The 18,382-nt window shown below is 39.1% G+C and overlaps 1 protein-coding gene across 5 annotated transcripts in view; it reads right to left on the reverse strand.

The window, feature by feature from the left end:
* The window catches only part of CDK14 (cyclin dependent kinase 14), a 512,169-nt gene that overhangs the window by 73,244 nt on the left and 420,543 nt on the right, over window positions 1-18,382 (reverse strand). For all 5 annotated transcript variants that reach the window (XM_038392686.2, XM_043509345.1, XM_038392687.2 and 2 more), the window contains 2 exons: window positions 13,786-13,925; window positions 9,403-9,551 (listed from right to left, as the gene is read on the reverse strand). In XM_038392686.2, coding sequence (XP_038248614.1) covers window positions 9,436-9,551; window positions 13,786-13,925 — 256 coding nt within the window. In that variant the 3' untranslated portion in view covers window positions 9,403-9,435. The remainder of the gene's footprint in view (window positions 1-9,402; window positions 9,552-13,785; window positions 13,926-18,382) is intronic.

An 18,382-nucleotide genomic window follows, 5' to 3' on the forward strand; every position in this document is an offset into this window, starting at 1 on the left:
TCCGTCTTCTGTATCCCAAATTCAAGAACAAACATGAAATGAAAAGATGGATAAACAGTGTTAGCTGAGCATGTGTGTTATTGAAAATACCACCAATATCTTCAGAGATTAACTGCATTATCTGAGATTGCTAAATTAAAATCCTATACACTGAAAATTACTTAAAACTACAGCTAAAAATGCTTAAGGGTAAATTATCAGAAGTGAATTAAACATAAGCATCAGACTATACAAAGGTAGAAAAAAAAAGATATTTTCCCTTGTTGCAAGTTCAACTTTAACATTAATGATACTTCCTTCCTAATCTGGCGACTGTGTAGCTGACCTGACTATGAAACAACGCATCTCAAAAAATACACCTATAAATATGCAACAACAAGTTCCAACAAAGAATAATAAAGAATATACAATCACAATACAGAATTTATAGACCCTATCCTTGGGTATTTCAAAAGCTAGTCATGGCAAGTGCTCTGAGGTAACAAGCCACTTCCTCACTGCCCCTTTTCCTTCATCCTCAACCCCTTCCCCACCCCAGTGGACCTTTTAAAGAAGCATCTTGCACTAGTACTAAGCACTTGTCTCAAAATCCTGCCCACAGTTTGGGAAGCCCTTTTAGAATATACAATCACAATACAGAATTTATAGACCCTATCCTTGGGTATTTCAAAAGCTAGTCATGGCAAGTGCTCTGAGGTAACAAGCCACTTCCTCACTGCCCCTTTTCCTTCATCCTCAACCCCTTCCCCACCCCAGTGGACCTTTTAAAGAAGCATCTTGCACTAGTACTAAGCACTTGTCTCAAAATCCTGCCCACAGTTTTGGAAGCCCTTTTCATGTTACTGTATTTAATCAGAACTTCTCTTCCCCAAAAATCTCTTCCACTCTAGTTCAGGACTAAAAAAACCCAACATTTTTGCCCTCTTTGTGCAACATGTGCCACTTGTCATACAAATACCTATCTAATACCTTTGCTGCTCCTCTGGACCATCTTATTTGAACTGCTGCTTCTGCTCAGGGTCTATTTCTTACACATAGAGGAATACGCGCTTACCTGGCCTTTTATGAATGGACCTGATTGTCCCACTAGGTCCAGTGTTTGAATGGCTCAATGAGACCATGTGAGAGGCTCCCACCAAGTGTGGATTCTTTCATGTCAGTGGATTTCCAACTCCAAATGTGGATTTCATCCCCAAAATCCAAGGGAGTTGTGTACTCCAGTGTTTCTTGTAGTGAATATGACCAGCAGTAACAAAATCCATGTTAGAATAGAATACACTAACTATGGACACAATTCAGAAAGCACTTAAGCATGTGCTTAAGTACCACCGAGTACATAGGGCTGATATGGAAAGCCTTTCTGTGGCATATAGGTCCCCTTGGCCACTGCTCCATCTGCAGTTGGCTAGCACAAATCTTATGTGAGACTGAAAGATAGCCTAGTGCTGACCTGCTACATAATGGATGAGAATTTTATCCTCTGAGCATATGCATGCTAGACATACTGGTCTCATTGGATTCAAGATGTTTGCATGGTGGGGGCTTGAAGGCAGAGTTTGGTCTATAACTTCCATTTTATACAGATTAGAACAAAACTGCTTCAAGATGAGACTATAGTCCAATGCCTGTGGCTTTCTTGGACAGATTGCTATGTGCATATCATTTAGGGTGTTTTCCATCAGCGTGATGGCCTTATCCTTTGATGCTAACTAAAACACAGTAGGAGTAGCCCCATAAAACCATTATGTTACTAACCTTCTAAAATTATGGCACTAAAAATGGTAAAAAGCCACAAAAACCTCTAGGATCCTGCAGTTCTCTTTGCGTACTCACTACTAATTTAACATTTTACAAAATTAATGCCACAATTTCAATTCCAGTTAGTACTATTACTAGACTCAAACCCAAATTGCTTTCAGCTGCCCAACACAACTGCATCTTATTAGCCTCTTCACTAAAGACAATTTATATAAATCCAGTATTTTTAGTTAAATAATTAAAATGACCTCAACATTCATTTATAGACACCATTTGGTAGTGAGAGATGAAAGAAAAATTAGGACTTTAAACACCCCCATCTTTAGTACGTAGGCTTCCATCTTTTCAGTTGATGCAACACGAGTGCTTTATATAACTATTTGAATCCAACTCTAAAAAACCCCCAGTATCTTTAAAATGGTTCCATCTACTGTGGTGATGTTACACTTCAGTGTTATTTTTTCTACAAAGACTTTGTTTTGCATTGAACTTAGAAATTCTGGGAAGGATAAAATTCTGTGTGGGGCTTTCAGCTTTTGATTAAATAAACAACTACAGAATCAAAGTCAAGTTAGCTAGTAAAGTAACTCACTCCAGGAATTCCCTTTACTTCATTATAGACCCTACTTCATTATAATTACTATAGTTTTATCTCCTGATGCTGCTCAGAACAGGAATTAGAACCACAGTATATAGCTTTCCAGAGTGATTTAGCAGTGATGGGACACAGAGGGTAGAGAATAGCAAGGTGATGATGAATTAGAAAGACTTTTCAAAACAGACTGACTCATACACTGCTGGACTATAGCTTCCCCACAGCTTGAGTTAAAGAAAAGCTTTTAAAAATGATGTTCCTATACAGCAGTGCTGAAGAGGGTATCTTACACTATTTGTAAATGCCAAGGAGAAGAAAAAAATTGAAAATGAAAATATTTGGCTTGATCTATAATACACTTATCAGACATAAAAACAAGCTACTAGATTGGAGAGAAGCATTTTTATAAAACATTTTTGTGTTTTTGGATATCACACTTTTTTAGCAATTAGCAGTTTTTGCCATTCTGCTAGGAACTGTTGTCCAGTAAGCTTTATTTTGTTTTACACAGCTGACTTGAATGAGGATATAGCCTTTCTGATTGGCTGGGTATGTGTCACTTGCTGGCTTAAATGGACATAGAAGAAAGAATTCAGCATCCTGCAATTGAAATTCAGGATTGCTTGTATGCATGTGCCTGTGGAGAAGCAATACAAATAAAGACCACTTTTTGTTTTGTTCCAGTGAATAGTCAAGGAGATTTATAAAGCCAGGGGGATCTCATTATGGTAATACAGGTTAAATACTTTAAAAGCATATGGCGTTACCATCCTGAATTAAATTGTCCCTGCTGGCTCTAGGAGGAACACAATAATTGGTCAGAAACACATCTTTGTCTTTGTCCAACCAATTGGAACTCAGGATATGAATTACTATCTGAGAACATATCATATAATTTGATAACAGATAATGTTTTTCCTTTTCAATTACCATTTAATTTACCGTCTATTGGAGGAACAAGTTCTGGCCATAATTTTTACTGACCAAAGGGCAAAAATGGCTCTGGTGTTTTTTTGTGGCCCAGTCTGGTTATTACAGAAGCTAGCAATGGCAGAGCTGTGTGCAACCACCAATTTTTGTTTTATAGGTAGTGACATGTTTACTGCCCATTAAAAAAAAACTGAAGAAAAATATTAGACATGAAAGAAAGATATTTTGCTTTCTCATGAACCCTCCTAAAACATGATTTTTGGTTGTAGTCAAGAGCTTTTATCACAGAGTTCCACTCATGGGCAACAAAGACTTTTCCCTGATATAACTCCTGGTGAAATTCTGTGCCACTGCACATGTGCAGAATTCATGTCCCCTGCAGATTTTTTCTTCCAGCAGAAAATACATTCTGCCGGGAAGGCACTGCAATTACACCTTTTATCTACTAGGGGCTGCTGTGGCACCAGAAAGGAGGGCAGCTGGCTCAGCCAGCCATGGCAAGGGTGGGAAAGAAACCACAGGTCCTTGCCAGTAGGGTCAGATGAGGAGAGATATGGGGGGAATAGACAGAGCGGGCTGCTGAGGGGGGGTCACATAGACTTGGGTTCAAAAGGGCTAGTGTGGGGGACAGACTGGGGCAGTGGCATAGGAGCTAGTGGAGTGACAGCACTGAGCCAGGACTAAATGGGTGGGGGTGCAAGGACACATGGGGATACAGGGCGGAGGGATGCAGGACACATGGGGATGGGGGAGAGAGGGTGAAGGGATTCATGGGGTCAGGGGCAGATGTGTGACTGAATAGGAGAGGCTAGGGGTTAGTCAGGATCTGCATGAGAGAGGCTCCCCAACTCCCTAACAACCTTTCACCCCCCCAAAAAAAACCCCATGCTGTTCCATATTTCTCCCACCGACATCCAACAACCCTCCAAGTTCACTCCCAGGCTCCTGCTCAGTAAATACTTCCCTCTCCCTCAGCTCCTCCAAGCTTTTGCACTCCTTCTGAAAGGTGTGGGAAATACATATCTGTATTGTTCTGCATTAATATACTTAATCTATTTGTCAAAAAAACATTTCCTGAATCTTTTTTGTTGTGTGTATTGTTACACACATACTTAATGACAGATATTTTGAAATAAATTACCAAAATAATTGAAACTGATGTGATTATGTTGTGTTATTCTGACAATTAAAATATGCAGAATTTTGCAAAATTTTAAAATATCATGCACAGAATTTTTAATTTTTTGATGCAGAATTTCTCCAGGAGCACTGATATGGAGCTCATTATTTGATATTTACTATTTTCCCCTCATTAATGAACAATCTTCAAATTGGTCTTTGATGATTTACTGTGCTGGTGTTCCAGGGGATGTACGCTGTCTGTCCAGTACGCCCCAGGAGCAGCGGGACAACGTGCCATTCCCTGCTTGGGGTTCATGGCAATGCCATAATTTAGCCCACAGGGAGATCACATTTGTAGATGTCAGGAATTCATATCTGGGGGAGATAGCCTAGGTTTTCAAAAAAACAGGTAACTGCTTTCTCACCATTGTTTTGGGATTGTTGGCAGCTGTATAGCAGGCAGGCAGCAACAGCACTGTTATACTCCAAGAACAATAGTGCCTCTCTGGGATGCTGCAAATCCCTTCCCAGCCCCTGCTAACAACTCTGTTCCTTGCATTAATTTCTCAGGTGTGGTTAGCAGGAGATTTCTGAGGAAGAGTAACTGGGGAGGAATGGGTACACAGAGGAGCCAAGGGAGGAATCACGGAGGAGAAGGAGAACACATTCTCCCCCTCTCCCCAAAAAGTCAGTCAACCAAACTTCTGAGTATTTGTGCATTCTGGGAAATTTTACATAATTTTTCTTTGCCATTTTCCATCATTCTTCGAAGAAGAAAGCAAGTCAACATTAATCAGTAACACATCAAGCTGAATGACAGAACCAACCCTGCTTAGTTATAATTCAGTAGTTTTAGGGAGACAAACTATTTAAAAATATTTCTTCTTTTTAGATGATTGATGAGCAGAGAAATATTTTATATATTGTACATTTTAGGATCATCTCTAGCTTCTAAGACAATGCCCATAGAAACGAAGAAGATAGTTCAAACCTCTGAGATTGTTTCAGGCTCTCTGCAAACACAGACAGACCTCTGAATAAGCATAAAAGCATCTGTATTCCTGTTTACTTTGCTCTCATTTCCTTTTTATTTTGCTTCGTTAGTGGCAGAAAAATCTCTCAAACATCTCAATCCCTTTCACCCCTTCTCAGTTTATATACCCTGAAAACCTCCAATTCTGCTCCAGGCTCTATGGAAGAAAGTGGATCTGGAGATGAGGAGAGACATTTACTATTCCTTCACAGTGCTGCTTTCTACTCCTCTGTGCGCCTAATAATAATACTTATATAGCTCTTTTATATTTTCAGACATCTGCACAGACCCTAACCTACTCAATTTTCGCAAGAGCTCTATGGGAGAGGTAGGAAGTATCATCTGCATTTTACAGATGGAGAATTGAAGGCACAGACAGGTTAAATGCATTTCCCAGGGTTACAGAGCAGTGTCAGGCTTTTGAAAACCATCATGCACATGCACATGTCAGGGATATTGTCCAAGAGTCATTGGAGCAGAGCCATAAATTTGGGTCTCAGTCCTCCCAACTGAGGGCCCTAATTACCGGTCTATAGAGTTACTCTTTTTTTATACTCATCCAGCCTACCCTATAGCCTAGGGATTAGGGCAATTTTGCCTTTGTTACCATTTGCTCCCCCGTTGGCTGTGTTCACTTAGATTGTAAACTCTTTAGGAAAGGGGCCATTCTTTTGTTCTGTGTTTGCACAGCACCTAGCACAACAGAGGTCTGATCCATGATCAGTAGCAAGTGCTACTGTAACACAAATAAATAATAATAATCAATTTGCAAAGTGCATTGGGATCCTGTGGAATGAAAGATGCTGTTCTGTACATACGCAAGATATTGTTCTGGATCTCTCTCTCTCTCTCTCTCTCGCTCTCACACACACACACACACACACACACACACACCCACCCCCAGAGGGCAGCAGGAGAGTGTTAGAAGGGAGCCTTATTCCCTGTAGAGGGAAGAAAGTTTGCTATAAACTAATTAAAACACCTGAAGCAAATTAGAGCACCTGAAGCCAGTCACATGATAAAAACCCCCTGCTTCAATCAGACAAGAGGAAGAGTTGAAGCAGAGTGGATTAGTGTTGGAGCAGAGAGCAGTTTGGAGGGAAGCAGAGGAGAGTTTGGAGAAGTGCTGTGGTGGGCTAAGAAGTCCAAGACCCTAGGTAAAGGGACACCTGGTTTGTGCAGAGGGAGGGCAGGAAGCCCCACAGGCTGAAGGGCAGGAGAGGGAAGTAGCTCAGGGGAAGGAACTGCTAGTTCTAGTGGTTTACCGCTATCCCTAGGGCCCCTGGGCTGGGACCCGGAGTAGAGGGTGGGCCTGGGTCCTTTCCTCTCCACTCCCCTCCTCTAGGACACTAATGGGGCAGTTAATACCCCAGTTCAGGGGCAACAAATGGTGACTTGAACCCCTCCCCCCAAGAAGAGAGAGCGCGAGACCCACAACACACACACACATACATATATACATACATATACATACACACACACACACACACACACGTATATACATACAATCCCATGCTCTTTCTTTTTCTAGGGCTGTATTTGACCCATTGTATCTGTTTTGGTATGGAAAAAGAAACCATCTAATTCTATTCATATAGGTATTGAAGAATGAGAAAAATTTACTTCCTCCCATTATTTTAACAGCTTATTTTCACATATGAACTTCTATTGCGAATTCTGTGCAAATTCTTGTTTGGAGGCAACAGAAATGAGATTTTGTTCATAAGCTTCCAAACAAAATGTATTCACCACAAATGGGCACATTCTAACTTTATTTTAGATAGATGATATATCATGTTGAAACAGGCAAGGCTGAAGACATGTCTGCAGGGGCACAGCTCCAAGAAAAAAATAGGACTTAGCTTGTCAATAAAGATGTAAACAGACTGCTCTGAGACGGTCTCATTTCTGACATTAGAAAGTCTTAAAAGCTTTGCTGGAGAAGAGCATGTGCAATAACTGGGATAGATTGCCAGAAATGAAATCTGATCACGTCAGTTTTCAACAGTCACTGTTTACCCTGGAAACCACCCCCTTAACAATGCAGGTTTTTAAAAAATGGAATTGAACATAATTTTATAATGGTAGAGACTGCAGTTAGAATTTATTGGGGATGTGTATCTGATAATGTAACATACACATAGCTAACAAGATTTATTTATTTTTCACAAAGAATATTAACAGTATGAATATGAGATTATAATATACATTAGGCTAGTTTTATAGTGGGTGATACAGTAACATTACAGTTTACCTCACGTCCCAGTAGCTCCTTGCTAATTTATTGATGTCAACAATATTAAACAGTAAAATATATTTTAACCAGCAAACAGAAATGGGTAATGCCTCTTTCAAAAGAGGATTCTTTTAAACAATGGACTAAATTCTGAAGTGACATAAGGCCAATATGAGATATGCTTTGGGTGCTCCATAAATTAGTAAGAAAATGAGTGCAATTGTTGCCTAAATTGTGCAGATAATGGAATCACAGAATTGTAGAACTAGAAGGGACCTCAGTCGTTATCTAGTCCAGTCCCCGGCACTCAAGGCAGGACTAAGTATTATGTAGACCATCCCTGACAGGTGTTTGTGTAACCTGTTCTTAAATACCTCCAGACGGAGATTCCACAACCTCCCTAGGCAATTTATTCCAGTGCTTAACCACCCTGACAGTTAGGAAGTTTTTCCTAATATCCACCTAAATCTCCCCTTGCTACAGTTTAAGCCCCATTGCTTCTTGCCCTATCCTCAGAGGTTAAGGGAAACAATTTTTCACCCTCCTCCTCGTAACAATCTTTTAAGTACTTAGAAACTGTTACATGTCTCTTAGTCTTCTCTTCTCCAGACTAAACAAACCCAATTTTTTCAATTTTTCCTCAAAGATCATGTTTTCTACACCTTTAATAATTTTTGTTGCTCTCCTCTGGACTTTTTCTTATGTGTCCACGTCTTTCCTGAAATGTGGCACCCAGAACTGGACATACTACTCCAGTTGAGGCCTTAACAGTGTGGAGTAGAGTGGAAGAATTACTTCTCATGTCTTGCTTACAACACTCCTGCCGATACATCCCAGATGTCGCTATGAAAAAAAGATGTCTAACTCCATTTAGGTATTACAGGCACAAAAGATATCCTAGGAGGTGCAGCTGGAAAAAGGGGATGTTGGTGGTCTAAAAGAGTGTATGTCAAAGGGAGGAAAGCCCTGCTAAGCCTATACTGTGGTAATAATGCAAACAGACAAAACGTAATTAGTAGGTCCGCACAAAATATATAACAGGCATCCACCTATTTTAACCTACTCTTACAACATGAGACATCCCCTACAGCCCAGAAACATATGGGTCTCCACAATGCTGTTAGAAAGTCTGATGCCATAACAAGCAGCATTTCAACACTGAAATATGTTTTAGATCTTATGATTGAAGAGCTGCGGTCTCAAACTGAATCCATGCAAGACCAAAGTGATGATGGAAGAAAATGAGATTTATTTATAGGAGCCAGCCAAGCTCATTCCCTCCATCAACTGCATTGGCCCTCCATTTGTTGTGGTGGTAAACTCCGGATAGGCCTCTTAGTCTTATTGATCTCAACACTAGTTTCTCAACCCGTATCTAATAGAAAAAGCGATGTGAAATGCCTTCTTTCATCAATACCTCCCCAGAAATCAGTTACTCCCTCTAGGTACCAGCTTGTAATGACCACTGTCTGCTATTTCAGTGCGGAGTTTCCTATTGGCTTCTGCAACATTCCCAACATGTCAACCACCTCAACATGTCAATCAGCCTACCTCTTCACTGTGCCTGGGAGTAACAACTATCTTACTCATGCAAACTCCAAGCTCAGATTTACACACATGCACCTAATTCCATTTTTTTTTTAAAGTTCTTTTTTTTTTTGGCACCTCTAAAGCACAATTTAATCCAATGCTGTATTCAAAGAAATTCTTTCTGATGAGCATTCTTACCTGCATTCTCCGTAGTAAGTCTAAGTATTTTCCTCAGTGCTTGCTGTTTGAAAAACCTTTGCCATAACTATGGTTTTTCCCAAAGACTCTCATGCTTTCTCCAACCTCTAGTTGCAATCTTACATTCGGTACCGTAAAAATAGAAGACACTGTGGAAAAAGTGACAATTCAGAATCTTAATTATTTTGTTTTATGATAAATGTATTGCTTTAAAAATATTCAGCTAAATGTTGTGGCAGACATTGAAATAAGGAATAAGTTTTGTGCTACTTCTAAATTTTTAAAAAAATTTTCGGTGGCAAGGAAGTAGGGTTGTTTATGGGGAAAGTTATGTGAGCAGACATTGTCAGACAACTTGTAAAGAATTGTGTTTTGAGATTTTTTTGTTTTTGCTCACTCTGCTCCCATCTATGATTCATTTTTTTTCCTATTACTTTTGAAATTTCTCCTGTGTAACCTTTAGAAATGTACCAGAATTTCTAAAAATAAGACAGGATGTTCAATAATTCGACTTCATGTCTTCCAGCTTCAAAACTCTGCTGCCTGTGGAACTGAGCCTCTGCATTTGCCTTCCCTCCATTGCAAAAGAACAGAACAGAACCACAGTGTTAGAGACCATTAAAGTGGTTTAAAAAATATCCAGTGAATATTTAAAAGCAAACCAAATATATCTACATAATGCAGGTCCAGTCTATCAGATCTGTAGCTGAGCCACTGGAAAAATCTGTATCAAGATTGCAAGTTGATGGCAGGAAAGTGTGTGTATGGAACTAATTATTAATGGCCATGATAATATTAATGATGAATGTCAAAATACAAATGGTGAAGGGTTCACAATAATGATCAAGAAATCTAGTTCCAATTAAAATGCCTCAGACTGGTTGAGAGAAACCAATATTTTCTTTTTTTGCAAGCATTAGCACCTGCATATCAGGCTGTTAGGCATAAAAAAAAATCTATTATGTGTCCCTGTGAGATTGAGAACAAAATTAAAGGTGCACATATAGAGGTTAAACTAAGGCCTTCATAGGGGGTTTTTTTTTTTTTGTCCAAGAGATACTAGTGCAGCTAATAGGTGTTAGGGTCACCACACTATTTGTGTACATTTAAAAGATTCAGCTATTTTTATTTTATGGAGACTGTATTGCACTATTTATTATAATACATAGTCTTGTAATTATTATCTCTGTTGTACTGTACTCATACTAAAATTTATTTGCGGTGTTTCTGTGGCCTTTTTTAAAATCAGAAGGTGTGGTATAAATTATTTACACATATTTATGCATGGAAATGCTTATGAGCTTATTTAAGTAAGAGTGAGGGAAATTACTTTTTTATGGAAAATGAAATCTGGCACAGTTAGTACAAGTATTTTGTTTCTATATTACAGCTCAAGTCTGGGGTTCTTGGAAGACTGTGATCTCAGGTATTGTACTGTATTCCCAGTATTATAAGATTCACTATTCTTATGTCTTTTTTAAATTTTATACACTGAAAGTGAAGACTGCAGTGTAGGTTAGGTAGAGTTAGTTGGAAAATGGAATTCCCCTCCCATGGGCAATTCCAACATTTCAAAACTTTTTTCATTCTGAATCAGAACAAAAAGTCAAAATTTCAGCATTTCTCACGGAATGTCAATTCCGAAAAGTTCAAATTTCAAATCATAATATTTAATTTAAATGTTGAATCATTTAATTTCAAAACATCAAAATGTTTTGTTTCAATTATAGTAAAACATTACAATAAAGTACAAATTATATGTTAAAATTATATCATAAAAGTTAAAATGTTGATATGATTTGTTGACACTTATTTTATAAAAAGTTCATTGAAATCTACACTTTTCCACATAATGTTTTGATTCAGATGAAACTCCAATTTCTGATGGAAAAGTGTTTCTGACAAAATTCCTTCTAACGTTAGGGATTCCTTTCCCCCTCACACAATTGTGATTCTCCACAGACTTTATGTTAAAGATTTCAATTTTGCATGTGGACTTTGCAGTATAATGTATGTTCCATGAAGAGGACCATCTGTATCACGGACTCCGAAAATGGCCTTGTTGTGTTTTGATTGCAAGGCTGTTGACTGTATTGTGTGCTAAATACCATTGCATTTATCCAAAAATTTTACTAAAATAAAGTATAAATAGGAAATCTGTCTAGACACCTGGATAAAGTATTAACTCAGACAAATGAATTCACCAAAACTAGTCATTTCACTACAAAGTAAACATTTTCCAAAGTATATGACTTCTTTGTTTTGAAATATGTTTACAAGTATATCCAAGTTGTACTAAATAGAAATGATTGTGGTATTTGATACTGGGATTGTCCTTTCTTGTATCTGGATTTATGCTTCATAATGATTATCTACTAGACACAGAGAGTATATCTGTAACTAAAAATTTTACTGGAGGCATTTAACAGAACCTTGCTTTAAAATATAATGATTTTTCATCTTTATTCTCCCCCCTTCAAAAGGTTTCGCTGTTCCTGATGTTTAACGTTATGCAAAGACGTGTTTCTGCCAATGAATATCGCCTTATGGTTATGCTTCTGCAAATAACCTGCTGTGAGCTGATAAAAGGATTAATGCAGCCAAAATTCTTAATCTGTGAAATTACAAATTAAATTCTCATATTAAAAATACCACCCTGAGGTATTTTTTGTGGTTTTAATTCCCCTCTGGTGTTCTGCATACATTGTGCTTGTTAATGACTAGGACAAGACTGTCTCTGTTGGCAGCCTGCTGCAAAGTGATAATGTGTAGGCATTTACTTCACTGATAGAACTGGATTTAACCACTGACTGAAACTAAGTGGCAAGTGGGTAATAAGTCCCTATTAACAGAAAAGTACTACTACAGAATTCAGAATTCATAGACTATCAAAATCCTGGCTAGACTAAATTGCACAGTCAGACAAGATTGAGATGTCACCAATGCACATTGATTTTTGTCTTCCATTTAGTGTGGAAGGGATAACTGAACTGGCATGTTTGATTAGCCATGAACTAATGAATCTCTTTGCATCATACTTTCAGCAAAGACAGGCTTCCTTACAGCATCATTATTGCATTGGAAGGTGGGCTGGTGTATGGGTAGGCGGGTGAGCGTCCTGGATCTAGTGTTAACAGAGAAACTGAAAATCTATTAGCACTGCAGGTGACTTGGAGAATATAACCTGTAATTAGTGACAAGGCTTTTTATCTCTGCATTCTTCAAAATGGGGGTTAGTCCCAAAAGCTGGTACTGCTGGGGAGTAGGGTACCTTGAGTGCCAGTTTACAGAGCTGCCTCAACAGGAGATCCAGTGCAGTTAACTGTTAGCGACAGAACAATTAAAAATTTGGAAGAGGGAAAGTTGACTTACTAAAAGTGAAGTAAATAAAAAAAATCTACTCTTGACTAATATTTGCATCCTGGGCCCAGTTTTTCAGACATTAATGTCTCACAAATCTCACATTTTATTGCTCAAATCACCATGCTAAGGCACATAAATGCCATAGTTACATGACCTCATAATGATTTAAGTCTCTGGATATTGGATTTGGATCTCCTATTAAGATACCTGTGTTTGAAAACTGAAAACAACTTCTATGGTTAGAGTGCAAGAATTGATTTAATTAAAAATCACAAATAAGATTCCCATGAGATACCTATTTATGGTAACAAAACAGTCTCTGGATCAAAAATACCCTTATGTATTGTAAGCATGATTTTGCCAGAATTCATAGTGGTGACAGTTAGCATTCTGGAAAAAGATAAGGAAACTTGTGGTATAAATATTTCACAAATATTTAAAAAGCAATTGACAGCATTTGTGCTGGATGGAACATTTTTGCCAAGACAACTGGAAAGCGTTTTGTTTAATAGGAGAAACAAAAGAGCTGTGTGTGAATACTGAAAGCATTCTCAGCTAATAAAATGAAGTTTTCTTCTCAGACATTTCAATCCAGCAAATTAACCAATTGTCTACTTTGTGTTCCTCAGTCTTCTGAATGCCAAGTCTTTTAAAAGGGTTATTGTTATAAGAGATGCAGTGCCTGAGAATCAAACATTGCTGGATTTTTATCCTGTGTGCTGCAGCTAGTTAAAAAGTACTCTATGTTATAATGTGTAAAACACTAATTATGTAAATTGTTTTTTTTTCCTTTTGCTTTATGACAATTCAGATAATTCTCTTGGCTGCACACGTAATCAAATACAAAGATAGCTAGCTGCAGACTGCAGAGTAGAGATAGTAAAAGAGAATCCATTTTTTCCTGTGTCAAGCGAACTATGCAATTTGAACTACAGAATTTTGCTCAAATATATATCTATCTATCTATCCATATACTGATTTCCTTGCTTTTATTCACCTCAGAGGTTGTGTCATACTCACTATCAGTTAGCTCCCATAGCCGTGGGGGCAGATCACTGAAATATTCGTGGCTCAGGGCTGCCTGTGCTGACAATCTGTTCTTTGGGAAACACTGAAGAAGTTTGGAGGCCAGATCCTCTGCATGATTCACATAGCTTAGCCTGAAACACAAGCAAGGAGAAGTAAAACAAATGTACCTACGTATAAGCTGCTTACTCTCTTTACTAATATCAGCTGGATTCAGTACAGTTAAAAAATGTAGAATCTCACATCACTGAAGATTCATGGACTGAAAATTACACTGGCTCCAGGTTTTTCTATACTCAGTGCTAGACCAGTGCCAAAAACATACTCCTTAGAGTAAGAGTGAGATTGCTGTGGTCGATATCTTATGAATCACCAGAATATGTATATCATATCATATAAGCTTTACCCACCATTGGAGGAAAAACCATGCAACTCTGATTTCCACTTTGCTTTCCCCATCCCTATTTCAGTTGAACATGCTGCTAACTTGAGAACTGCTACACGTATAAATGACTTCTACCATCTAAAAATATGAACTCCTAGCTTTCAAATGACAATGAAGGTCTCTGAAGTTTCTGAGACAGCAGTTATGAAAACAAATCATATTTACCTTACTATATAGGCATCCTCCTACTTACATTGCAAACTCTTTGGGGCAGAGTGTGATGCTGGCAGACCAAGTGCCAGCTCATGCCAAGAGCCCAATGTGTTTAGACTTTATGGAATGCTTGTAAGATGCTGCATGTATTAATCCTACTTATAATATCTGTATCCCATGTTATAAAGGTAATGTTTAAATGTTTGCTCTGTGACTATAAAAATGTTTGTTTGCTAAGACTAAGTTTCCCAGCCATGGGGGGAGCATTACCAAGTGTGAAATATTAGTTTACCCTAAGAGGCGTTATCTCCTGCTCATCAGGAAGGACTACTGAATCCAAATGGGTCTTGTGGAACACATACTTTGTCGATTGCTCCATCCATGAAGAGGTTACGTGCAGAGCACTCATCCCATCAGTTTGGATTCTGACAAGGAGAACTGGGTCTCTTTATACCATGTGGACTCAGTGACAAAGATTGCTAGAAATAACAATTATCCCCAACCTGCTTGGCTTGGTTTATCCCCAAAAGGCATAAAAGCATGCTTGTCATAGAAGCCTGAATTTAAGATTGTTCCTCATTTGTGTGTGTATGCTTACCTGCTTTAATCTTGTAAATAACTCTCTTATTTCATTCCTTAGTTAACAAATCTTTACTTAGTTTATTACAAGATTGGTTACAGGCACTGTCCTTGGTTTGAGATCTGAGTACAAATGACCTGGGAGAAGTGACTGGTCCTTTGGAACTGGAAGTAACCTGAATATTGATGTGATTTTTGGTGCAAAGTGACCATCTATCACCTAGTTCAGGTTGCCTGGGTGGCAAGATAGACTGGAATGCCTCAGGGGATTGTCTGACTCTGTAGTAGGAATGATCTAGTGCTTTAGGAGTTCACACTTGTTATTGGGTTAGTGAAATCTAATTATAGATCATACACCAGTTTGGGATTTCTGCCCTGCCTTTTGACAGTCTGCTCAGAGAATTCATTGGTCTTGAGCCACTCCAGACTCAGATATTGTCTTTTTGTTTTGTGTATATATAGTGTTTAACGTAATGAGGCCCTTACTCTTCTCTGAAGCATCTAAGTGCTAATGTAATACAAATATTAAATAATAACAGCAGTTGAGGTTTTAAACATGATGAGTGAATTTAGATACAGGACTCATTCATTTTAATGCAACGTGTGTGGCTAGAACTCCATTATAAATCTCAACCTAGAACAGCAGCATTTGGAGTGCGGAAAAAGCAAAACAATAATCACAGTGATATGACAAAAGGTCTGTTATCTTCTAATCTGCCAGGACCATAAGTTTTTTGGGAGACCTGTAAACTTTTCCAAACTCTGGCTTTGGAAAAAAGGCTGGATCCTGCACACACTGAATATATCTTCATCAACATTTTGTTTTATAAATTCCAGCACACTTTTTTAACTAAAGATCTGTTTTCAGACAACGAAGTCAGAACACCAATAATTTAAAATGCCTCCACTTTGCAGTTCATGAGTTGACAAATAAGGATATTAGATAAGCAGGCCAAACTATCAAAATGTTTGAAATAGATATCATCTGCCTGTCATAGGGCGCAGACTCACCCAGCGGTGCTTCCTGCTGGCTGTCTGGGAATTAGCTCTTTTTACCAGCTCCGGAGCACCCTCTGCCGCCATCTCGCTGTTGCTGGCCCCCGTGTCCCTCCCGGACCCTGGTGCCCTTTTACCTGGCATGCTGCTCCTCCAGGCAATACCCCACAGATCTGGGTCTCCTCTTCCCGCAGAACTCCCCACCCTCTATCCCCACCTTGCCTCAGCCTATAGGCTACTGCCAGTCACCATCTAGCCCCCTTTCACTGGGGCCGACTGCAGTCTGTATAAGCCAGTCATCATAAGCAAGGGAGGTTTTGACCTGCTTTCCCTGCAACCCAGTACCTCCAGTGGCCTTGTACAAGGCCCTGCAGCCTGGGGAGTTGCCAGGCTGGCCCGGAGCTCCCCAGCTCCTCTGGCCTTTCCCCAGCCCTGCTTCACTCCAGTACCCTTTAGCACTCAGACAGCTAGGTCCATCTCCCTCCTCAACTAGAGGGAGACTCTGTGTGCTCCTGGGCCACTGCCCTCTTATAAGGGCCAACTGGGCCCTGATTAAACCAGCCGCATCTGATTGGGGCATGGCCCCCAGCTGAGGCTACTTCTCCCAATCAGCCCCACTTTCCTTCCCTGCCACAGCCCTCTCTCCAGGCTGTTTTAAGCCTTTTAAGGTAGGAGCAGAGTGACCACCCTGCTATACTGTCCATAAAACCCCAAATGCTACAGAGTTTCATCCAAATTTAGTTTAATAGAATTTTGACATGAGGACAGTTAGTCCTTTCCCTTGTTTGTCTCAAGCTGATTTTCTGGAATATCACTCAAGAAGCAAGATGACGTATAAGGGAGTGTCCCTCTTTTTATTTTCAGGCTCTTGTAACGGTGGTTTGAGGTTCAACAGTTTATAACTGTCACACTTACAGGTGACCAGAGAGCTGAAAATCATATGCAGGTTACAATGAATATAGGATACACCAGAGAGAACATCTCTGTTGCAGACTTCATAAAGACTCAACTTCTTCTGCCCACTCTTACCACACTCAGAGTTACAGTACAGTGTTCACTATGCTTATGAGAGCCACAAATATCTCTTAAAGCTACCCTAACCAAAACAACACATTCATTACAAGAGGAGGCACAATGATTCCTCTCTCTCCTTTACACTTTCTCTTTAAGACTTTAGCAGACTAATAAATATCAATAATTAACACAATTAAATTATGGGCTGACATATGTAAGATATGCTGCTATTGATAGTGATCCAAAAATGTGATATTCACTGCATTTTGGATCTATGACATCTGTGTGCATTATAGGGATTTTCCTCTAATGAGCCTATCTGCTCCATTCTTGCAAACAGATAGGTTATTTGTCCAGAGAATTCCTGGGAAACAACAATTGACTGGAAAAAGTTGACAACCTCAGACGATTAATCCCAGCTAGTTATTATTTGAAGAAATTTCCAGGACTTGGTTTTTTATTGCTATTCTAGGGTAAATATATGCAAAATGCACTTTTCAATGTCATTTTGCTATATCTTTTCCTTTTTCAGTTTGTGGTGCAATATGGGCATCAGTGTCAGTCATTCACCATAGCCTAAGCTTTGCCAGAGGATTAATTCCAGGTTCCTTAAACAATTGTTTTATTTGGCTTTTCATGACATTTACAAGAAAGTGCTTTACAAACCAGGACACTGGTAAATGTCAGTAAACATACTGCTAATTAGGGGCAGGCAGATAAAGTCTGGGAAAAATCACATTCATGTGGGCACATCTAAACTTCTAATGAACCAGTGATTACTTGGATTAGCAAGGCCTTACTTAGTGAACGGTATATGGCACTGGAAGCCAGGAAGTGTGTGGCCTCGGGCAATGTTGTTGTAGTCATGTTGGTCCTGGGATATTAATAGAGACAAGGTGGGTGAGGTAATATCTTTTATTGGACCAGCATCTGCTGGAGAGAGACACAAGCTTTTGAGCTTACTGGGAGCTCTGCAGAAGGAAGCTTGCCTCTATCACCAGCAGAAATTGGTCCAATAAAAGATATTACCTCACCCACTTGGCCTCAGGCAAGTCATTTAGGACAAAGTTTTCAAATGCCTCCATATTTAGGAACCAAAATGAAAGAATCCTGATTTTCAGTGAGAACTGTGGGTGTCTAGCACCTTTGAACATTAGGACATGTATTTCACTACCTGTATCATAGAATCATAGAAATATAGGGCTGAAAGGGATCTTGAGAAGTTATCAAGTCCAGCCCCTTGTGCTGTGTCAGAACCAAGTATACAGGTATTGCATCCAACCTATTCTTAAAAACCTCTGATGATGCGGATTCCACAATCTCCATTCGAAGCCTATTCCAGATCTTAACTACCCTGGTAGTTAGAAAGTTTTTCCTAATATCTAACCTAAATCTCCCTTGCTT

This window comes from Dermochelys coriacea, chromosome 2 (genome assembly GCF_009764565.3).
Source record: "Dermochelys coriacea isolate rDerCor1 chromosome 2, rDerCor1.pri.v4, whole genome shotgun sequence".
NCBI classification, from domain to species: Eukaryota; Metazoa; Chordata; order Testudines; family Dermochelyidae; genus Dermochelys; species Dermochelys coriacea.